At 36.9% G+C, this 24,838-nt stretch overlaps 1 protein-coding gene, 2 non-coding genes and 1 pseudogene across 9 annotated transcripts in view; all 4 read right to left on the bottom strand.

Moving 5' to 3' along the window:
* CNOT1 (CCR4-NOT transcription complex subunit 1) overlaps nt 1–24,838 on the bottom strand; it is a 105,480-nt gene that overhangs the window by 23,456 nt on the left and 57,186 nt on the right. For 3 of the 7 annotated variants that reach the window (XM_045806915.2, XM_045806911.2, XM_045806912.2), the window contains 12 exons: nt 24,110–24,232; nt 23,760–23,911; nt 12,226–12,376; nt 10,812–11,013; nt 9,432–9,578; nt 8,052–8,176; nt 7,334–7,620; nt 6,123–6,201; nt 3,496–3,726; nt 3,039–3,179; nt 1,959–2,138; nt 119–235 (listed from right to left, as the gene is read on the bottom strand). In XM_045806915.2, coding sequence (XP_045662871.2) covers nt 119–235; nt 1,959–2,138; nt 3,039–3,179; nt 3,496–3,726; nt 6,123–6,201; nt 7,334–7,620; nt 8,052–8,176; nt 9,432–9,578; nt 10,812–11,013; nt 12,226–12,376; nt 23,760–23,911; nt 24,110–24,232 — 1,935 coding nt within the window. The remainder of the gene's footprint in view (nt 1–118; nt 236–1,958; nt 2,139–3,038; nt 3,180–3,495; nt 3,727–6,122; nt 6,202–7,333; nt 7,621–8,051; nt 8,177–9,431; nt 9,579–10,811; nt 11,014–12,225; nt 12,377–23,759; nt 23,912–24,109; nt 24,233–24,838) is intronic. The other 4 variants (XM_045806916.2, XM_045806913.2, XM_045806917.2 and 1 more) reach the window with 2 other exon arrangements.
* LOC123798486 (small nucleolar RNA SNORA46) lies at nt 1,162–1,299 on the bottom strand. The gene has a single exon (XR_006781318.1). It is a non-coding gene; the product is annotated as a small nucleolar RNA SNORA46 (small nucleolar RNA).
* Nucleotides 11,788–11,923, bottom strand: LOC123798487 (small nucleolar RNA SNORA50). Its single transcript, XR_006781319.1, has one exon. It is a non-coding gene; the product is annotated as a small nucleolar RNA SNORA50 (small nucleolar RNA).
* LOC123798465 (large ribosomal subunit protein uL18-like) lies at nt 12,515–23,753 on the bottom strand (annotated as a pseudogene).

The raw sequence follows: 24,838 nt of genomic DNA on the forward strand, positions 1-24,838 counted from the left end.
CTGTCTCTGTCAAATAAATAAATAAAATCTTTAAAGAAAAAAAAATAGCCCCAAATAAAGTCAAGACATAATATGCTGTACGAACATTCTCAAGTTTTACATGAACCCTGGAACTCACAGTGTGTAAGATGGGTTTATTTTTAGCTAGTGTGATCATTCCTAGCCAATGTCCCAAATTCTTCAGCAAAGAACGATCTGAAAAATTTGCTGCAGCTTTATCAGAGGTCAGGAGCACCTGAAATGGTATAGGATTAAGAAAGATAGAAAATGAGCTTAAGAAAAAAATTCTCAACTAAATGTTTGAGAATTCCACCTTATCCTACCTTAAAAATGAGCCCTCAATTCTAACAACACCCTCCAAAGATCTATTCCGTATTATCAGAGTATAACTACACAAGGTTAAGGGACCATGTATGGTCCTACGGATAAGTATTTGAAAACTGAAAATTTTAGCTAGGTTTTTAAGCAGACACCCAAATGCAAATCTAATTTCGGAGAGCAAAATTCAATTCAATTCAAATGATGATTAAAGCTATGCTTCCAAGTCCTTCAAGACAACAAGCATATGGAGAAATGTAACCAATATCACAGTATCTAGCACAATCTTTAGCATAATCCAGGTCACTATATATCAGAGAACTAAAATAGCTTCCTGAAATACAGTATAATAATGCTTAAACGCTTCTTTTTACATTTTCTGGAATACCTATTTATTTCAATAATACGCTTTTTAAAAAATTTCTAGAATACCTATTTCATTAATTCTCTAGTTCTTACTTTCCTAAGGAGCACATAACCATTGCATGAGTATGTTTTGGGGCACGTATATACATCCATCTGCTACATGTTACCCCTTAAAATTTATGGCTATAAAGTTGTAATTTAAATTTGTTTAAAAGAATCTGGAAATATTGCTCCAGAATATGTGCATACTTTCTTATCCCAATCACCACTGCAATCAGATAAAAAAGGGTGAATATACTGGGGTGCCTGGGTGGCTCAGTCAGTTACTTGCGGTCATGACCTTAAGGACCTCAGACTGAGTCCTGCATCGGGCTCCCTGCTCAGCGGGGAGCCTGCTTTTCCCTCTCCTCCCCACCTATGCTGTCACTCTCCCTGTCTCTCTCAAATAAATAATTTTTTTTAAAAGGGGGAATATGGTTATGTTCCTTAACTCTATTCAGCAACAGCAGAATGGCATATAGTCAGCTGTGCAACAGAAAGAGCCAGGAATTCTTTTGCACTACAGCGTAACCAAGAACGGGGTAAATTCCCATCCACAGGTTTAAATATAGTGCTGGTTCCTAAACCAATGCCCCAAGTTATCATCAAAGAATGATTACAGCTGTACGCTGGTTTTCTCGAAACGTTATTCTTCCTGAGAAATAAGATACCTAATTTTACAGAACAGTGTTAGTACGTTAGGAAAACTGAACAGCTGACACTCCTTCACAATAACTATTCCACAAATAAGGCTAGAGTATACAGATATGTGGCACGTAAGACAACATCAAAGACTCGCTGCAGCACTGTCTTTTTAACAGCGAAAGTTATTTACAGTTTAAATATCCATTAACAATAAATATACATACACTGGATTTCTACGAGACTATTAAAAACAACCTGAGGGACTACAGCTGAGAGCATATTACAAATACAAAGGGGAAAAAGCAAGTGAAAGACATGAACAGAGGGTAAAGATTTAAAACCATGCATGGAATGATAAAAACAAATTCAGAATAATAGAGTCACTTTTGAAGTAAACAGTACATGTCTATGTAACTAAATTCTTCATGTTCCATATTTGAAACAAACCCTAGAGCTACTTTCATAGACAACCTTATACAGACGACATAAAAAAACAAACAGCCAACACCTCCCCCAAAATTCTGCTTGCACGATCAAGTATTTCCAAATTCAAAATAGTAATAAAAAGAAATACAAGAACTAAATTTTACTTTGATGTTTCTGTAGGTCTCATTCAGAACCATCTTATTAAATTCAGGGTTCTTCAGCGTGTCAAGGAAGTTTGAATAGAGGCTGTGAAAGTTTGGCTCAATACTGACTCTCTTCATAACCAGGTACTGTGAAACCCAAGGCATAAATTCTTCCTTCACAGTTTCCTTTAGTTCTTCAACCTAGCCAACCAATATGACACAGGAAGTACACGATTAAAAGATAAAATATAGTTTTGTTTTTTCTGTGAACAATACTACAGCATGTGGCTCCTTGCAAAAACAGATGCTAAAGCACCATGCTTCATCTCCCCCCACAGCAGACACTTGCGATAAAGCACAGTATATTCAGTTCCATGTCAGTATACCGTCAGTCATCTCTAAAACATCTATGGTTGCTTTCAGCTTTAAAATTATAAAACATGAAGTCCCTCAAGCCCATCTTCCCCAACTCTCCATTTGACCAAAATTGCATGAATTATTAATGTACAACCTGCCACTAAGAGACCTAACACCAGAACTATGTTTTCCTAAATTTCCATCTCCAGGAAACTTCTCTTCCAAAAGGACAATAAAGGCTTATTTCTCCCCCCCAATAAATTCTGGTGGGATTTTGAAAGATGGTGTATGCATAATATCTCAAAAATTACCTGTTCAGGCTAATCTTAACAGCTAACATAGGCATTTCCAATGCCTTACATATAATCTTAAAAGGCAACGGTCATTTCTTATGCTTTGCACAAGGTCTACCTCCGTTATTTGACATCTAATAAAAGCTCTAAATGGTCTCTGGGAGGACATGACTTGTGACAAGGTACAAATGAAACCTTCCATCACGATGAGACCATGACGTTTACTTCAAAAGCCTGTAAAACTCACTGCAAAACTAGTGCTACTTAATGTCTACAAAAACCACAGCCACTAGTTGTATATCCTCATTCCCTTCGTTTTGATTCTATTACTTCGACCTTTAAAGTAAAGCATCACAAAGGGTGCAGAACATCAAATATAAATCCCTCAACCCATTAGGGATAAGAACAGACAGCATTCATAATGGTATATAAACTATCACATCATGCTCACCTTTTGGGTCATATTTGACTGTGAGAGATTATTGAAGATAAAAGCAATTTTCTCTTGGATATTTTCTGGGGGCTCTACAATTCTCTCAGTTTGATCTGTGGCCACAAGCAACGTGTCTATATTTGTAGTATTAATAGAAGGCTTAAAAAAAAAAAAACAAACATAAATTGAAATGCTTGCTTGACAAATCCCAGGGGAAAATGTATACTGATTCCTTCAGTAAAAAAGATACACATGGTATATATGGCTGTACACTTCAAGTATTGGCAAAAATATGTATTCAACTATTAATAGTGCCTGTCTCTGGGATATCTGGGGAGGGGAGATACAAAGGGAAAAATGCTGGTCTTTATATTTTCGGTAGGTATGTGTTATTTATAATAAAATTAAAATACATGCTCACTACTGGAGACATTACAACATAACAGACCCGAGAAAAGAAAAAAGATCTACTTACTGGCACATCTTTCTTAAAGCTGACTCCAGTTGGCCTGGTGACTGTAACCGTTTTAGCAACAGTGGTGGTTGTTGAGGTGGTTACCATCGTGCTAACCTGACCAGCAAGGGGAGCTTTTGCTGGAACCTGGGCCTGAGCCTGGGCCTGAGCCAGTGCAATACTTCCAGGGGTTGTGATAGAGCCCTGCATTTTCACAGGAGGATCTCTAGATTGCTGTCCATATTCAATATACTAGGGGTAAGGAGAGGGAAAGACATTGAAAGACTTCTTAACAAAAACTGAAAATCCTCAAAAATCCTTCTGAAGGGGGAGAAATCCTCGCAGAATCCTCATCTGGCTCATCTATATCCCTTACTCCTTGCCCCCTTCTAGTCCATATTCCTATATACGCCTCCATATATACTTCCATAAATCCCTTAATACATGTAAACTTCAACATTTTTAGATTTCTATACTAAGACATGTCATTTTTAATTCTATACTAAATTGATCTCTTTTACTGGATGCTGATGAGAAACCTAAGGCCTAAAAAATACAGTGAGTTATCTTTCAATAACTACAACTATTACTACAAAACAAAGAAACATAGTGTAGAAAACCAAGCCAGCTAGAACCTAATAAGCAGGAAGGCAGACTTCTTTTCCATTTCATAGACCACTCAACTTCCTTTACACACACAAATTAGAAAACTGATACAGGGTTCCTGATCCTATTTCCATGTCTGAACAAAACAAAAACTACTACCTAGAGGCACCGAGGTGGCTCAGTCAGTTAAGCATCCAACTCTTGATTTCAGCTCAGGTATGATCTCAGGGTTATGACATGGAGGCCCCGTCAGGCTCCACACTGGGTGAAGAGCCTGCTTAGGATTCTCTCTCCCTCTGCCCCACCCCCCAAACAAAAAACTACTATCTAGATACAAAACTTTATTCAAAAAAGGACATTCTCGAGGCTCCTGGATGGCCAGTCAGTTAGGCATCCAACTTTTGGTTTTGGCTCAGGTCATGACCTCAGGGTCCTGAAATCGAGCCAGGTGCTGGGCTCCACTTTCAGCAGGGAGACTGCTAAAGACACTCTCTCCTCTGCCCCTCCACCTTGCTTTTCAATGAATAAATCTTCAAAAAATAAAGAGCATTTTCAAATAGGAATGACAATCTCTGAATAAAGTATAGCACTTTAAATTGACCAAGTACAGAAAAACAAATAACCTCTCTCTCACCCTCTAGCTATCTTGTTATAGGGGGTATTGGGACCACTGTTTTGTGTGATCATTTCTATGCCACCTCTCTTGGTCTCCACGCTTCCAAGGTCTATATTCCCAGCTCTGAATTCCAAACACATTTTATTGTGTTAACCTCTGACTTCTCATCTTAGCCTTACAAAACTGCTTTCTTGTATGGTACTACAGTTTTGGCATATTCTCCCAACTCCCTCACGTGAATGAGTAACACTCATGGCTCCCCTCCATAGGTCTCCTAGGTTAACCCAGCACAAAACTCCTGCCCTCCTACAAACCAACCCAGCCGGATGAGATGAAAACAATGAACTAATAAACTCTAATAAAAATTAAAAGTAGATTCACAGTCTGATCTTTCTGATTTGTTTAAATATGATGTTATAAAGCCAATTTTCTGCTTTATGTAAAACAAATTAGTTAATATTGACTTTCTTGTTCTCTACAGGCAGATTTTGACCAAAGGCAAGACAAAGGTATTAATGTTAACCAATTAACCTAAAATCGATCGCTAAAACAATAGCTTAAAAACTTGCAGAACAATCATGTAATAAAATGGCTTAAAACATGTAATATCTAGGGGTACCCCAGTTGGTTGAGCATCTGACTCTTTGACTCTTGATTTAGGTTCAGGAATGATCTTAGAGTGATGGGATCGAGCCCCACATCAGGCTCCATGCTCAGCATAGAGTCCACTTGTCCCTCTCCTTCTTCTTCTCACAAGCACGCTTGCACTCTCTCAAATGTAAAAAAAAATCTTTAAGAAAGATGTACAATAATAAGTCCATTTCCTCAGGGACTGCTTCCTTTTTAACACGCAGATCAAAGGAATCTAAGCAGGTGGTAAGAAGGCTATATATGTATAATTTTAAGTACTCTCTACACACAACATGGAGCTGGAACTCACAAATTAGGCAGGCTTTTTTTTTCCCTTCAAGATTTTACTTATTTGAGAGAGAGTGCAAGTGGGAAGGGGCAGAGGGGGAGGGAAAAAGAATCCAAAGCAGACTCCACTCTGAGCACAGAGCTCAATCCTGGGATAATGACCTGAACCGAAACCAAAAGTCCCATGCTCAATAGACTGAGCCCCCAGGTGTCCCATTCAAGAATTCTTAGTAACAGCAGAAAATGTCTATACTTCAGGAGCAGTATCAGGCTAAAATACCTGATAAAAGCCTTTTATTACATGAAGTAAAAGCACTGCTTAGAAAAGAGAATCCAAGAACGATTTTTTTATGACCTATTATTAAGCTGCAAAATGGGCAACAAACAGTATGTATGCCTATATAATGCCAATCATTAAGAAATCTTAATGCCAGTCCCAGCAAATCCAAAGTCAAATTAAAATAAACTCTCCAACTAGTAGACAGATTTTAGTATTAAAGACACTTACCTCCTGTAAATGATGTGGAAATTGCATAAAGTGACTGATAGAAGCCAAGTGCTGACAATACTGGGGATAGTCCTTCAATCTGCCAACAAAAACATTCATTCATTCATTCATCACCTCATGTAAGAACAGAAGCAGCACAACTAACAAATTTTCTTCCAAATGCTAGTCTAGGCCACCTCCCCCACTCTCCTTAGGAAACCCCTTACTTAAAGAGAATGCCAAAGATAAGAGCACAGAAGTAGGGGAGAGAAATATCTATGAACTTCTTTTTACATCAGAAAACAGTTATCTTTTGTTTCTTAAAGGTCCTATTTTGTTTAAAATTTGATTACAATGAGCCACTAAAATTGCTATCTGGAAACAATTTCAAAAGTTCATTAACAGGTAAATGGAAAAACAATTCAGAGTTAATCCATACAATGGAAAACTACTCAGCAATAAAAAGAAACAACTACTGAAACATACAGAAATACAGATTAATTTCAAAAGCATCAGGCTAATTGCAAGAAGTCAAGACTCATACATACTGTGTACGGTTCTGCTTAAACAACAATAGAAAAACTAGAGAGAATCAGATCAAGGATTGCCAGGGGTCAAAGAAGGTCAAAGAACTAAAAAGGGGGAAACGAGAACTGCTTGGGAGTAACAGAAATGTTCATTATCTTGATTGTGATAGTGCTGGTTATACAACTGTGTAAATTTTGCCAAAATTCAAAGAACTATAATCTAAAATGGTGCCTTTCACCGTATCTAAAGTATACTTCAATAAACAACAAAAACACTATTTCAGTTTATACTTTTCCTACCACTTATTTGATAACTGCAACGAAATATTTTCACTTCCCCCTCTTCCACTTCATACAATTGTTAATTGTTAAGATACATAAAATGATGGGGCATGACAAGAACTAGTGGATAAATGATAGTTATTATTTCTTCTTATATTAAAAAAGAGACGCTTCAGGGGCACCTGGGTGGCACAAGTCGGTTAAGCATCCGATTCTTGGTTTTGGCTCAGGTCATGATCTCGCGGTGGTGAGATCAAACCCCACGTCAGGCTCTGCATTTAGTGTGGAGTCTGCCTGAGATTCTCTCTCTCTCTCTCTCTCTCTCCCCCCGTCTCCCTCTCCCACTCTTGCACGCCCTCTCTCTAAAATAAATAATCTTTAAAAAAGAGAGATAGATGCTTCATAGGAAACCTATTCACTCACCTATTTTTAAATCTATCTAGTGCAGCAATTCCAAAATAATACATTTTGGAACCAAAAGGCTTGCGTAAGGCTTCAAGAACGTATCGCAGGGCCAGACCTAGTGCCATGTAAGTGACCAGTCCTTTTTCAATTATCCCACCAAACAGGCAGGCTGTTATATGTAACTCTTTATCAGGATACTGGGGGAAAAACCGGTATTCTTCAAACAAGTTCCTCAGCATACAGTTAAAGACTTCTCGTTCCCTCTTTATGGTAGAATCTTTAAACCTCTGTAACATTTCTAATACCTAGAAAAAGACAAAAACAAAACACACATAAAGAAAACTATTATGAAAAGCATTCCTTAAATATTCTTCAAAGAACTGTTAAAAAGAATATACTTTAAAAAATAAAACAAAATCTTTAAAGTGGGGGGGAGGCTGGCTGGCTCAGTTGGAAGAGCATGCATCTCTTGATCTTGGGGTCATGGATTCAAGCTCCACATTGGGTGTAGAGATTACTAAAAAGAATAGATATACATAAAAAAAAAATACAATCTTTAAAAAACAAATTGTTAAGCAAAATATTTAACAATACACTGAGCCTGAAATGAATGTTAAGATTTCAAAGGGTATACATACACATAACAGAACACTCCGAGCTGAATTTCGAAAAACTTTGAAAGGGGCATTTAAGATTTATATAAACCATGAAGTATTAGAACATCCTAGACACTTACCTCATCAACAGACATAGTTGGATGTGGTGGGTGATTATATATTCTCTGAAAATAGCTGTTTGCTTCATCATCTATTTCTTTACTAAAGTGCTGATTTGCCTCTGGCCACACCTGAGACAAGTCCGCTGTTAGAAACAGAAAGGCAACCAGTGGGCATTTAAGCTCTTTCCCCACTTGCCCATTAAACACAGAAAGCCAAAGAGAAAAAAACCGTTTTAATTTTAAGGGAAAAAATAAAGAAAATGAAGAAATTATTAAGTGATCAAAGATTAATATTCAAGTATTTTAGGTACATATAAAGATTTTAACAAAACTGCCTCACAACTATAGTTCTACCTTAGTATTTTCTTCATCAGAATTATCAAACCATGGAAATTCACTATACTCAAAATTCACAATGCACTTATCCTTAACACAACCTCATTGGACGTTAATAAGTCTTTACTACTTTATAATAAAAATGACATCTAACATATAAGAATTATCAATGCATGTGCATGACACACTGATGAACACAAAGCATGCTACAAAACATAACATTCAGACAAGCCTTTCACACTAACATTTTCAAGTCAAATGGTATACTTTCAAATTCTGTATAATGACTATTTGGTCCCAACAAGGGTATTTATAAGTAAACGATACCTACGTATTTACAAAGAGGACTTTGAGAATTAACTTATTAAGGAGGTGAAACTTTAAAAGCTGCTTTCCAAGTTACATTGTATATGTTATATGGTGATATTTATTACATATAAGGCCGTATGTATCATAAAGCTTTAAGTTTAAAATAATATGGCTTTACATATGGCTAAATTTCCACCATACCCCATGTCTTTGCATCCCTCATTAAACAAAAGGATCTTCTGAGCAATGGTTCTTAGAAGATACCTATTTATACCCCTAAAACTAAAATAAACTGCTTTGTAAACTGTCAGGCTGAAACAGAAGTTTGAAACTCTCATGGCTGCTCGAGTTGTTTTAAAAAATAAAAACAAAAAACAAAACCACCACCAACACATTTTTAGGATAAGATTTATATACATACATTTAAACTGCTAAAAGTCTCTTCTTTTTACTGTATTTCTTACTTTTAGAGTAATGCCCCTAAAAGATGCTACCTCTTATTAACCACCATACTATTTTAATAATCCAGATCAATGGTGGAGTGGTAACTCAATTTTTTTTATTTCAGTAACTCAAGTTTGTGAATTAATTCCCACTGACCTAGGAGGCACATCAACATATGGTCCTACTAACAATATATTAAGGTAAGTCAATGTTTTTGTCCACAGAACTCTAGGGGTAACAAATTGGAAATCTAAAAAGCTTTATGTGCATCAGTCACACTTCACAATCACAGACAACACTACCACTTACAAGGTTTCATCTTACTCTGCTGGAATGTAGGCTGGTTCAGTCCAGAGGTGCCCAGTTTCCTCTGTACAAAAGGATCGTTATTCACTGCAGGGAGTCCAAGAGCCCCAGTTCCTATACCAGTCAGGCTGCCTGTGCCAAGACCACCTACTAGAAAAAGAAGGAAGGCAGCCAGAAGTCTTATCATTACTCATATTCTTGACTTTACTTAACATCAAAGATATAGGTTCTTATTTAAAAAGACAGTGCCTTTGTCAATTCCCTTACAACAATATCTATCTAATTTTACAGAGAATCTAAACTAATAAAAGTAGATAGAAATGGACGTGGGGCACCTGGGTGGCTCAGCTGTTTAAACACCTGCCCTTTGGTTCAGAACATGATCTTGGAGTTCTGGGATCTAGCCCCATGTCCGACTCAGCAGGGAGTCTGCTTCTCCTTCTCCCCCTGCTCCCACCCTGCTTGTGCACGCATGCATGCTCTCATATAAAAAAATCTTAAAAAAAAAAAAAAAAAGGACAATGCCAAAATGTCTTCAGCCTTTAGAATTATTCATGTCTCTTTAACTGTACATTCTCATAGGTGACATGACAGAAAGGTAGTCAAAATAAGAGGAACTGGTTTGCTCTTATCACTGATTGAAAACTAAAATATTTCATACTATCTTCCAGTTAGCATTAGCCAGGACTTGCTTATTCCTCTCAACTTGCACAAACAGAATGTATAATAGTTAGAACTTTACTAAGAAAGCCTAATGAAGAAAGTTAATTTTGACTTAAATAAATCAACAATCAGGGCTAGAACCATACAGTATTACTGTTAATTAGGTTACAGAGTCATTACATTTTCAGTTCTTAAATTTTTGTACACCAAAACTTACACCCTGAATATAAAAGATGCAGACAGCTTAGGAGAAACATATGGGTACAGGAAAGGGGGAAAAATGTAACCTTTACTTCAATATAAATTTCATAGCCAAAATATTTGAAATAACTAAAGAAGTTTTAGAGATTTAGTATCATTTTCAAGGTTGGTGAGGTGCAATGAAGCATAACGTATACCTGAATCTGATATGTGAAATATTTTCTACCTTTTTTATTGAAGGATTCATAAAACTGTGAATTCTTTATCTAAACCTCCATCTTTCAGAATGTGATTAACACACCTGTTACTGTTTACACTACCATTTGGTAATACAGAATCCTTACAATCTGAATCAATTAGTATTATAATAGCATAGTTTTCTCTTCCCATCTTTGAAGACTGCAACAGCCTTACAATTTAAAAGCTTTCATTATAACAGTGACTCCAAACACCTTACCCCTAAAGCACAACGAGATTTACAAATAATCTGCAATCTCATCCACCACTGCCCCCCCTTACCTGGAAGCTGTGATGAAAGTCCTCCAATACCACTGAATGCAGTTGTCTGATTTGGGGTTGAAAGGGGCGGAAATGCTTTTGCTGGTGACTGAGGGGTACTGAATGCAGAACCCAAATTTGGAGGAAAACCCTGCATACTCTGGGTGTGAGGGGCAGCTGAACCACCTATACTAAGAGATGCCATTCCACCAAGAGGGTCAATCTAAAGAAAAACATTATAGAGATGTATTAAACATACTTCAAGAACATACAGACATATGACACAGGTAAAGAAATCTTTAGCTCTTCATATGCTTAATAAGTAAACGGCAAAACCCCGAGCAATCATGATGATACCTAAATCCTCAAATCAAGTCAGCTGTGCTAGTCATTTTTCTTACTATATCACAGAGTAGGTTTCAAGAGTTAGCCTCTGCCAAAGCACCAAAGCCATAATATGAGGGATACAAAACATCAAGAATAGCATTTAAGATGAATTGCCCTACAGCCACAGCACTAAGCACTTAGTAGTGACACAAGACAGTTGTTAAATCGGGTCTGCAAAATTTCCAATAAGTCCCTTTACAACAGAAAGAATCTCTCAAACTATGTTATTTAACTTTCAACACAAAAGCTGAGCAATTAGAAATAAATCTTCCATGTCAAAACATACAAATCTACTCAAAATGTGAAGATCTTGAGGGTTGGAGGAGATCAGCTCTAATTTAAAACAAATGAAAAACAAGGTATGCTATTCACCAAAAAATCTTTTAAAATATCTAATAACTGCACTTTCAAGCTTCTTAGTTTGTGGCATTATTTCAGACCTTCATGACACAGAAAATGGTACACAAAATGCCCTTTATAAAGTGGCCCCTGAAGAATAACTAAACATTCTTTTCTTAAACCCCAATCTGCCAATCAATGCAGATGAAAACAGAAGTGGAATATGTTGCTCCCAGAGAGAAGGGGGGTGGTTGGTGTCGGGGAGTAACTTAAATGTACCTTGTTTTTAAAAGAGCAGTTCAGTTGAGAGCTGAAGAGCCCCAGTTATAACAAGTCCTTATGCTCTAGCACTGTTGCTTGGCCCGTGAAGCTACAAACAAGACACATCAGGTTCAAACGCAGTGCTTATTTCTCAAGTCTAAGTTATTCTTATTTTAAAAAGAAGCCCTTATCATTTACCTAAATAAGTTGTTTTGTATCTTTCCTCTCAGTGTCACGTTCTATTTAATGATTAAAGTCTATCCTCAACTATAATGCCTATTTACGGATCTCCTTTAAAATGTAGTAGTGGATGCCGGACATGCAGGTATCTATAAAGTAACAAATTTAGACAAATTTTCCTTTGGGAGTTACTAATGATGTATAAATTTATTCTATTCCAAGTCTATGAACAAATGCAAATGTACCACCAATTGTAGCATCCATTTACCTGAACAGGAGAAATGGCATCTAAGCTGCTAGCACTAGGAGGGCGTCCTTTTGGCATAACTCCAGGTGGCGGCTGTCTGGCCTTGTTCATAACATTACTGCAATTGGCTACCATGGTGAGGATGGTTTCTGATAACTCCTGAGAAACACTCCTAATAGGAAGACAGAAGAAAAATGAAAAATATCACTTGCTATTACTCAGAACACCTAAAGAAACAAACCTGGTTTTCTTTTTCTTTTGTTTTACAAGTAGGCTCCATGCCCAACGTGGAGCCCAATGTGGGGCTTGAACTTACAACCCTGAGATCAACACCTGAGCTGAGACCAAGAGTCGGATGCTTAACCGACTGAGTCACCCAGGCACCCCAAACCTGATTCTCTAATAAAGAATATCTGCAGGAACATATGGCTAAATTTCCATCATACCCCATGTCTTTGCATCCCTCACTAAACAAAAGGATTTTCTGAGCAATGGTTCTCTCTCAGAGATACCTATTTATACCCCTAAAACTAAACCTTGTGTATGGTACAACAAATGTATTTTAAAACACTCTAAGAAACGTTATATATCCTCAACCACTTTGTTGAAAATTATGCCCAATTTTGGACATACCAAAGCAGACAGGTAAGAAAACTTAATACCAGTTTCTCATAAAGACAACACATTTAAGTATACATAAAAACACCATATACATGTAGTCACTACACTTGACGAGCACATGAAGATTTGACTTCTAAAACATCTAGTGGGATAAATGTTAATTTAATGAAAAACCCACCTTCCTATCTTAAGGTGTTACTGCCTCATCAAACTGTAGAAACCCCTTGTACTCCTAAACTCTACACAAACTTGATACCATCTTAAATCTTTCCTCCTAAATTCAGAATCTTACTATTGGAATCAAGAAGTAAAAACAGTCACTCAGAGAAGACCAGTATTTCACGTCTGGAAAAAAAATATATAAAACTATACATTAAATCACTACAGCACAATCTAAAAAATTCTTGCTTGTGCCAATATGAAAGACACAGTGGCTCCAATATAGATTATGAATTTAAATGAACAACGATTTGGTTTTTTTCATCCATTAAAGCAAGCAAGGAAGAAAAATATTAACAGATCATGGAAAAGAAGAGGGAGATGTCATGTACTAAAAGTATGAGTCTACTTATTTACCTTAGTAATAAAACTGTAAATTTCCAAAAGATGCTGTGAAGTCATCATTTCAAATAGAAAAGACATGACTAGCTCTCTCTAGCCTCTATGTATCTGGGTTCAAAATACCTACTCTCCTGCAGTTAAAACTTCATGGACATACCAGTTTCATCTTTTGGATTAGCAAATACTCCATTAGCAAGGCTATGGGGAAATAGACAATTTTCACCGCTGGTGGTTATATAGAATGGAAAACTTCCTATGGAGGGAAATTTTCTAGTACCTAACAAAATTATACATGCATTTCCCTTTAACCCAATAGCTCTACTTCTAAAGGTCCCAAATACACACTGGCAAAGACAATGGATACAAAACACTATTTATTGCAACACTATGATATATAGCAAAAATAATCAGAATGTCCACCAAAAGGAAACTGGTTTACTAAAGCACAAGCATGTATTCATTGAAGTACTATGCAGCAATTACAAGGAATAAGGAAGCTCTCTGATTCTGTGGAGTGAACTCTAGGATATATGATCAAATGAAAGCATGTTGCAATAGAGTATATAACATACTCCCTTTTCCATTGGAAAGAATATACAAATAAATACTTTTTTAAATGCAAAGATAACCCCAAAATATAAATGAAAATGGTTACCATAGAAGACAAGAACAAAGTGGCGGTAACAGCCACAAAGGACCCTTTAATCAAAAAACAAAACCATTCCAAAGACACCTATGCCATGGGTTAATGGCTTCCACTAGTAAATAATTATTATGTTGCACTGAATACAAAATGCCTTCAATTTTAAGACACGTTATTTTATGTATTACACAAAAAGGAAATAACTCAGCTAACTGTAACTGTTAGGATGTCACTAATGATATAAATAATTTCAGATGTTAAAATATTAAACGGTAGGTATCTTAGATTGATAAGTTATGGTTAATTAAAATATTCTTTACCAATTGGAAAAACTTTCTTGTATTTGATACAATTTCAAACTTAGAGGCCAGAATATTATTAGGAACTCCCATAAATGCTTTACTCACCAATTAGCTACATTTTGCCCAATTTGTTTAGCCATTCTCTCTATACTCGCCAAAAAGTATACATGATAACGTTATCTTTTGTCCCTAAATACTTCACTACATTTTTTCTAAGAACAAGGAGATTTTCTTATATAACCATGTATAATAATAAATATCAGGAAGTTCAACACAAATAAAATAAAATAGGCCATATTCAAATTACATCAATTGTTCCCACAATGTACTTCATGGATCATGATCCAATCCACTGCATGGAGTTGTCACCTCTTTAGCTTCTTTAAACTGGAGAAATTCATCAGCTGTTTGTCTTTCTTGAACTTGGTTTTTTTAAATAGGTATTTTATACAACAGCCCTTGATTTGAGTTTGTCTGATATCTTAGATTTTAGATGCATTTGTGGCAGGAGGACTACCACGTAAGATACATTATATTCATCTCAGTGTATTTTATTTTTTATTTTTATTATTGTTTTAAGTAATCTCTATACCCAATGTGGAGCTTAAACTCACAACACTCCAAGAACAAGAGTCACATGCTCTTCTGACTGAGCCAGCCAGTGCATTTTATTAGGAGGCATAGGATTTAGAAAGCTGGTTATCACCTTGATCAATAAATTGACGTGGCACATGCCAGGTTTCTCCACTGAAATGTTACTACTGTCCTCCTTTGTTATTATAAGGTAATTTGTGGGAAGACACTCTGAACTTAGGTGATTGTCTTGCTCCTCAAACATTCTCTCATGACTTTTAGCATCCACTAAAGTTTATAACTCCATCATAATTACTTTTGTATTTATTAGTTGGAAGAACTTTCATTCTTTGGCATTTTATATGCATTATTTCATTAAATCCTTCAAGAAGACAGGTTCTTCTAATACATCAACAAATTGAAATCTAGAGTCGGGTAAACTACCTCCTTACACATAAACACAAAACATTTTATCCAATTTCAATACACCCTTAAATTTCTAGTATTTAATTCCAGATTATTTAACTGCAGGTAGATTACAATGTACAAATGTGAAAGGCAACATTCTAAAACAAATTTTAGAACATTAAGAACTTACAGAGCAGGGTTTCTCAACTGCTGCACTATTAACACTATGGACTGGATGATTCTTTGTTGTGGGAAGCTCTACTGTGGACTGTAAAACGTTTAACAGCAACCCTATCCTTTACCTGCTATATGACAATAGCACATTTCTCCCTGCTTACAACAATCAACAATATCAAATGACTCTGAGGGAGCATAATATTCCTTGGTAGAGAACACCGGTTAGGGATATATATGAGTAAATTTTTTAAAAAGCATAGAAAAGCAAAATAAAATTCAATATCTACATGGGAAAGGTTAAGATAACAGGACTGGAGAGAAAGACAAAGTTAGCTTCAAAAATATTACAGTTTAAGCTGCACAGTAGACTCACAGGTGTTTATTATGTTTCAGAACTTAAAAAAAACAAAACAAGGGGCGCCTGGGAGGCACAGCGGTTAAGCGTCTGCCTTCAGCTCAGGGCGTGATCCTGGCGTTGTGGGATCGAGCCCCACATCAGGCTCCTCCACTATGAGCCTGCTTCTTCCTCTCCCACTCCCCCTGCTTGTGTTCCCTCTCTCGCTGGCTTTCTCTATCTCTGTCAAATAAATAAATAAAATCTTAAAAAAAAAAAAAAAAAAAAACCACAACACAGTACATAAGCAAAAATGGTGGAGTAAGAAGACCTCCAAATATTCTCTCCTTCATAAAAGCAACTAGAAAAGTGGCAAAAATTATCAGAATCAACTGTATCAAAACTCTGGAGACTAAAGGCTTGTAACAATCCAGGAATTTTTATTCCAGAAAGACTGGATCTTAGTAATAAAAGCAAGCTTTCTGTATCTCAATTTGCTTTATTCCCATGTCCCGTCTCCCGCTGGACAGCAACCTTGAAAACTAATAGCCCACCATCACAGAGAAAACCAGCAGTCTGACAGCAACAGGACAGGGCTCAGAACTGGCTTAAGGCATCTTCAAAGTCTCATCCTCAGAGAGCTGTCATTATTTCAACAGAGGATTCCCTGTGAGACCACAATGGCAGGATTATCTCTATCTGACCTAAGAGCCGGCCAAGCACAAACAGCCTTTTCCTCATGAGGTATTTGTTAGATATTAAAGGTAAATGTTTTAATTTTCTGGCTGTCTGGGGTGGAAGAGAACAGTCTGAGCAAACAATAGGTTAACCAAAAAGCTTAAAAGGACAATTTGGGGAATAAGATTCCCATGGGTGAAACTGAGAATTCTCATTTTCCTAGGGAATCAATAGTCCTCGGACATGTGTAGAGCACTGCCAATACGTAAATCTATGATATTCCCACAAAAAACCTGAAAAGGACCAAGCTCTCACCTCATATTAACCTTCAGGCTCTAACAAGGAAATGAAGGCTAACAAGGAGTTGTCAAGTGACTGGCTTATTGTTAAGATGTGCCCCAATATGCACACAAAACCACAAGATAAAGAGTAACTTACTGATTCTGGCGTTTAAGAAAATCACCCAAGTCTTAGCTGACCACAAGGCTACCCAAACACAGATGTCAGTGGCCTAACGTGACAAAAAAGAATATGGACACTACAGAAATAGTTCTGGAAAGTCTCTAAACAAAAGAAAAAAAGCAACTAAACAAATAATCCAGGTTGGAGGGGGAGGACCTGATTTCAAGAACTTCCACATTAAACTTACCAGTTTTCAACCACAAATTACAACACGTGCAAAAACCACAATAAAGCATAGCCTGCACACAGCAATAAAATGCTATCAGCAGAAACTGTCCTGAGAAAAAGAGATGCTGGACTTAGTAGACAAAGACTTTAAATCAGCTATTTTAAGTACATTCCAAGAACTGAAGTAAAGCATGTTAAAAAGAACTACAAGAAAAACTTTAAAAAGATGTCCCTCAAGGGGCGGCTGGCTGGCTCAGTTGGTGGAACATACAACTCTTGATCTCAGGGTTTTGAGTTTTAGCCCCACGCTGGGTGTAGAGATTGCTTAAAAATTAAAATCCTAAGCAGGGAGAGGGGGAGCCTGGGTGGCTCAGTCAGTTGGGCATCTGGCTCTTAGTTTCAGCTCAGGTTGTGGGATCGAGCCCTGCACTGGGCTCGACACGAAATCTGCTAGGGATTCTCTTTCTTTATCCCTCTGCCCTTCCCCCCCCACCCCCCACCCCCGGGATGCTCTCTCACTCTCTCTGAAATAAATAAATCCTTTAAAAAAAAAAAAAAAAGGCTGTTCCTCAAGACAGAGCATGTCAATAGAAATGATTATTTCTTAGGGCACCTGGCTGGCTCAGTTAGAAAGTGCAACTCCTGATCTCAGGGTCATGGGTTTGAGCCTCACACTGGGTGTAGAAATGCTTAAATAAATAAATAAAATCTTTAAAAAAGAATTCTTTTAAAGTTGAAAAATGTAGTAGCTGGGGCAGCTGGGTGGCTCAGCCAGGTAAGCGTCAGCCTTCGGCTCAGGTCATGATCCCAGAGTCCCAGGATCAAGCCCTGCATCAGGCTCCCTGCACAGTAGTGGGGTCTCTCTCTGCTGCTCGCTCTCTCTCTCAAATAAGTAAAATCTTAAAAGAAAAGAAAAGAGAAGAGAAGAAAGAAAGAAAGAAAAAAGAAAAGAGAAGAAAAATGTAGTAACTGAAAACTTCACTACAGATTCCGAAGAACAGATTCATGCAGGCAAAAGAGAACCCATGAACTTGAAGAAAACTAAGATTATCCAGCCTGAAAAACTGAAAGAAAAAAGGGAAAAAGTAAGCTCAGAGACAGGTGGAACACTACCAAATGGACCAACACATATACAATGGGAGCCTCAGAGGGAGAGAGGAGATGGAAAAGAGGCAGAAAGTATTTGTCGAAGTAACAGCTGAAAAATTCCTGAATTTGATGAAAACCATTAATCTACACTCCCAAGAAGCTCAACAAACTCCAAGTAACATAAACACAAAAAATCCAAACCTAGAAACAACATAATCAAACTGTTGAAAGAAAAAAAAGACAATGAGAGCAGCTTAATGGCAAGGAGAGGCAACTTAGTGCAAACAAGGGAGCCTCAAAAAAAAAATTAAGAGCTGATGTCCCATCAGAAACTAGGGAAGCCTGAAAGCCCTGGGATGGCATATTCAAAGAACTGAAAGAAAAGGAGTGTCAATCAGGAATCCTATATTGCAAAACTATCCTCCAAACACAAAGGAGAAATTAAGACATTCTTAGTTAAACCAAAACTGAGGGAATTCATTCTTAAAAGACCCCCCCCCAACAAGAAATAATAAAGGCAATGCTTTATGCTGAAATGAAACGACACCGCATAGTACACTGAGTTCACGTGAAACAAATAAGAGCACCAGTAAAGTGACAGAGATAAATATAAAACACAGTATGTGTTTTTTTGTTTATATCTTTTTTTATCTCCTACTTGATCTTTCTTTCAGCTTGGTGAATAAGTTTATTATAGTCTTTAGCCAAAAAATCTTCATAGCAATTATGGTTTGGTTTATTAGCTCTCAGTACCCTGCTCCTAAGCTCTACGAAAGTTTGCATTCTTCTGAGCTACCTCATCTTTCTTCAGGGCAAGAGATGTTTTGGGACAGTTTCACCTTTTTAACTTCTGTATTAGGCTTCTTCTCATAGACTGGATTCTCTCGTACAGCAGCATGAACTTTCTTACACATCTCCACCATGTTTAGAGTTACTTTGTTCTTTATATATTGAGAGCTCTTTTCTTTCTCCACACCCCACGTGGGGCTCGAACGTACAACCCCGACATGAAGAGTCACACGTGCCACTGACTGAGCCAGCCAGGCACTCTGAGAATTGTTTCATGTAATCATCTTCATCTTCTTCCATTTGGCAATGCATATAATCTGCAACCTTCTGACCCATGATGTGCTTCTGATGTACTTCTGCACTGAAATCCTTGCTTTCCAAATGATAACCGGGGAATCGTTTGGTACTATGAGAGACAGACAAGCCTCCATCCACAGCTCCCTTGAGGGCCACAAAAACTTTATTTCCAGTGGTAGTTCTGGCCAGCCTTACATCCAAATAGCAGGTTAAGACACCAGGTTGACCATCAATGCTTTCCACATTGTATTCCTCTCCAGTCACCTCCACTTGGCCTTCACAGATCTTGTCCATGCCAAACCTACTGAGAAGTCTGCAGGCCAGCAGCAGGCCAGTACAATGTAGCATAACTGTCAGGTCAGCCTTCACACTATACTTTGGGAGTTCATGAGCATAAGCTGCACAAACGATATCTCCTCCTATACAGGCATAAGCAATGATATCTCTGCTGCATTATCATTTTGTATTTGGATGCGTTGTACTTATTGTTATCCTAAATTACCAAGTGTTTTCAAGCATAGTAATCAGTTTTACCCTCTGGTCTTCTAAATTTCACTTGGTGTCTCTAGAAGCAAGCCTTCCTCTTGACAATTTTAACAAACTCCATCCTGCGGAACAGAAACCAGCAACCACAGCTCATCAAAGACCTATCCTCTACCTGATTTAAAGGACAATTACTGCGCAAGATAATAATTGCATCTTTTTTGATGTGAATGCTATGTAGAGAGGTGTAATCTAACAACAGCAGGTCAATGAAGGAGAAAGGGAACACAGCTACATGAATAAATTTTTGCATTCTATTGAAATTCAGTTGGTATTAATCAGAACCAGGTCTTTTAAGTTAAAATGTTAATTTTAATAGGTAACTACAATGGGAAAAAAATAACTCAGAAGCACATATTCAAGGAAACAACAAGGGAATTAAGATGATATACTATAAGGTATCTATTTAACAGTAAGGGAGGCAGTAATGGAGGAATGAAGAACAAAAGAGACATAAAATATACAGAAAAACAGAAAGTGACATGAATAAATTACCTATCAGTAATCATATTAAAAATAAATAAATACTCCAATTAAAAGAGATGGTCAAAATGGATTTAAAAAAATAAAATCTAATGGTATGTCGTCCAAAAGTGACTCACACTTTAGATTAAGACACCTATAACTTGAAGGTAAAAGATGAAAAAAAGATACCATGCAAACATTAACAAAAAAAGAACTACACTAATATCAGACAAAATGTAGCCATTAAGAAAGAAATGAACAGGAACTAAGAAAAGCATTTTATAATAATAAAAAGGCCAATCCTTCTTACAGGAAGACATATAATAATCATAAGCATACATAACTTTAAAAACAGAGCCCCTAAACACATGAAGGGAAAACTGAAGGGAGAAACAGACAACTCAAAAATAGTCGGAGGCTTCTATACTCTACCTTCAATTACTGATAGTCAGCCATACTATAACTTCAAAGTTGCTAAGACAAGATCTTAATTGTACCCACAACAAAAAAAAGAAATGATAATTATGTGATGTGACAGAGGTGTTAGCTAACACTATTGTAATAATTGTATACTGCAATATATAAATGTATCAAATCAACACATACACAAACTGACACAATGTCAATTATATCTCAATTAAAAAAAAATAACGGATAGAACCACAGAGCAGTTAAACAAATAGAAGACTTAACACTATAGGGGCGTCTGGGTGGCACAGCGGTTAAGCGTCTGCCTTCGGCTCAGGGCGTGATCCCGGCGTTATGGGATCGAGCCCCACATCAGGCTCTTCCGCTATGAGCCTGCTTCTTCCTCTCCCACTCCCCCTGCTGGTGTTCCCTCTCTCGCTGGCTGTCTCTATCTCTGTCGAATAAATTAAAAAAATCTTAAAAAAAAAAAAAGAAGAAGACTTAACACTATAAAATCAAGTAATCCTAACAAACATATATAGAACACTACCCAACAGCAGACTACACACATCCTTCTCAAGGGCACATGGAAAATCCTCCAGGATAGACCATGTTAGGCCATACAGTAAGTCTCAATAAATTTCAAGAGACTATCAGATCATATAAAGCATATTCTCCACTCACAACTGAATAAAACTAAAAATCAGTTAACAAAAGAAAAACTAGATAACTCCCAAATATGTGGAAAGTAAATGTAACATACTCTTATAGGTCAAAGGAAATTACAAAATACTTTCAGATGAAAACAAAAACACATAATACCAAACTTAAAGCATTTCATGGGTGGAAATTCAAAGCCGCAAACACCCCAATTAATCAAGAACAATCTCAAAGAGAAAACCAAATTTTCCATCTTAGTAAGTTTTAAAAAGTTCAAACTAAACCCAAAATAAGAAGCTGAAATAAATGGAGAATAGAAAAACAGTAGAGAAAAACAAAACCAAAAGTTGCTTCTTTGAAAAAGGTTAACAAGATTGACACATGTTAGCCACAATGACAAGAAAGGGGTGGTGAGGGAGGAAGGGAAGAAAGGAGAGAAGATTCAAATTACTAAAACCAGGAACTGAAAGAGAGGATATTACTACCAACCTTAGAGAAAATGAGAAAGATTATAAGGATATAGTATAAAGGAACAAAATGGACAAACTCCTAGAAAAGACACAAACTACCAGAACTGATTCAAAAGAAAAATAAATAAATTAATAACGGAACTCTGCCTAGGGGCACCTGGCTGGCTCACTCAGTAGAATCATATGACTCCTGATCTCAGGGTTTAAGTTCAAGCCCCACGTTGCGTGTACAGATCACATAAAAATAAAAATCTTAAAAAAAGAAAATCTGCATAGATCTATAACAAGATACTGAATCTGTAATCAGAAACTACCCAAAAGATGGGGCGCCTGGGTGGCACAGCGGTTAGGCGTCTGCCTTCCGCTCAGGGCGTGATCCTGGCGTTATGGGATCGAGCCCCACATCAGGCTCCTCCACTATGAGCCTGCTTCTTCCTCTCCCACTCCCCCTGCTTGTGTTCCCTCTCTCGCTGGCTGTCTCCATCTCTGTCGAATAAATAAATAAAATCTTTAAAAAAAAAAAAAAAAAGAAAGAAAAGAAAAGAAACTACCCAAAAGAAAAAGCTCAGGACCAGATGGCTTCACTGCTTAATTCTACGGAACATTTAAAGAATTGACACCAATCTTTCTCACAAAAATTAGAAAAGGAAAGGAAAAGAATACTTACCAATTCACTGTATGAGGCCATTATTACCCTAATATTCAAAACCAGACAAAACAACACAAAAAAAACTACAGAACAGTATCCCTTAGGAATGCAGACACAAAAATGCTCACCAAATACTGGCAAATTGAATTTAGCAACATATAAAAAGTAGTACACACAAAGACCAAGTGAATGCAAGATTTTTTAACATCCAAATTTCACTATTATTAATATACATCAACAAAATAAAAAACAAAAACCACACGATCATCTCAAGAGATACAGACAGAAGCATCTGACAAAATACTTTCATGATAAAACTAACCAGAATTAAAGGTAAGGAAACCTCAACCTGAAGGGTATCTATGGAAACCCACAGCTAACATCACACTTAATGGTGAAACACTAGATACCTTCCTTCTAAATTCAAGAACAAGAATGTCTGCTCTAGCCATTTCTATTCAACATCAGACTGCAGGTTCACACTACAGAAAGCAAAAAAAAAAGATGAGAAGGAAAAAATAAAACTATTTGTACATGACCTGACTTGTACCAAAAAGAAAAAAAAAGCAACAAAAGAAGTTTAAGACTTGTACACTGAAAAGGACGAAACATCACTGAAAGAAATTAAAGCCCTAAATAGAATTCATGAATCGGAAAACTTATTATTTTAATACGGCAATATTCCCCAAGATGATGTAAAGATTCAATGTAATTGCAGTGGACTTCTTCACAACTTTGCGAAAATTAACAAGCTGATCCTAAAATTCATATGGGAATATAAGGGACCCAGAATAGTCAAAACAACCTTGAAAAAGAACAAAGTTGGAGGAGTCACATTTCCCAATTTCAAAACTCACTGAAAAGCTACAATATATCAAGACAGTGTGGAACTGACATAAGGATCAACACGTATAGATCAAGAGAACAGAACTAAGAATCCAGAAATAAAACCAACGTATTATGGGCAACTTATTTTTCAGAAGACAATTCAAAAGACCAGTCTTTTCAACAAATGGTGTTGGGACAACTGAACATCCATATGCAAAACAACGATTCTGAACCTCACCTTACATCATATACAAAAAATCAATTCAAATGTATCGAGTATGTATTTTTAGTACAGTACTTTGGATTTAAAAACCATTGATTATCTAAGCTGCTGTCACTTTTAATTATTCAACCCCTCTTTCCCCAAACAATTTATTCATATAATCCAATTCCAATACTAAATAGTCCTATTTAAGCATGCTCTTCTTACCCTGCACAAGCTTGTAAACAGGCCAACATTGTTGCCAGAGTTTCTGGAGGAAGTTGAGCACTTTTGGGCTGATCTTTCTCTGGAGCAAGTCCACCCAAAATAGAAGGGCACCGTCTCTTTAAAAAAGTCATACATGCCTGGATAAAAGGCTCCTGGAAAACAGAAAATCTTTTGGTTTATTTGAAATTGATCTTAACTGGTTTCAGATTTAAGATAAATTGCTTTCAGATTAAACTACTAAAGACAGTATGAGTAAAGCCCACAAAATAACATCTTCATTGCCATTGTTTCTTTAGCTATTTTAGACATCAAAATTTTAACACAGTAATAAATGGACAAATCCTACTTACTCCATGCTCTCGAATTTTATCTGTGAGCCACTTGTCAAGTTTGAGGTATTCACGACGTGAAGCAAGTGCAGCAAGGTCAATAACAAAAGCAAATGGAGTACCATTTAGCAGCATCGACAAGGCCTAAAACAAAAGAATACCAGAAATTTTAAGTCAGAGTGCCTGGGTGGCTCAGCCGGTTAAGTGTTCTGACTCTTGATTTTGGCTCAGGTCACGATCTTGGGGTTGGGAGATCAAGCCCCACAGCATGCTCCCTACTCAGCAGGGAGTCTGTCTACATGAGATTCTGTCTATCCCTCTTCCTCTGCCCCTCCCCCCCACCAACATGCACGCACCCTCTCTCTCTCAAATAAATACATCTTTTTTTAATTAATCTTAAAAAAATAACACCCTGTAAGTCAAGCAATTAAGTATCTTTCTCTCACTCTGCTGAATTCTCTGTTACCCATTTTTATTTTCACAAACAGGTCTAAATAAAACATATTACTAATATTCTCTTGATCATAATTTTTTAAGTAGTTTAGTATAATTCATTGGTGATACCAGTTTTTACTTAAAATAAGGTATTTCAAAGGTGGACACGGACTTTACCCTGTGCTTCTTAAAATAACTAAACCTAAATCAGAGCAAGACACAATGTATAAAAAAGAATCAATACTCCATTTTTAAAAATCTAAACTCAGGGGGCGCCTGGGTGGCACAGTGGTTGAGCGTCTGCCTTCGGCTTAG

Source organism: Ursus americanus, chromosome 21, assembly GCF_024610735.1.
Source record: "Ursus americanus isolate L20-20 chromosome 21, mUrsAme1.1.p, whole genome shotgun sequence".
NCBI classification, from domain to species: Eukaryota; Metazoa; Chordata; class Mammalia; order Carnivora; family Ursidae; genus Ursus; species Ursus americanus.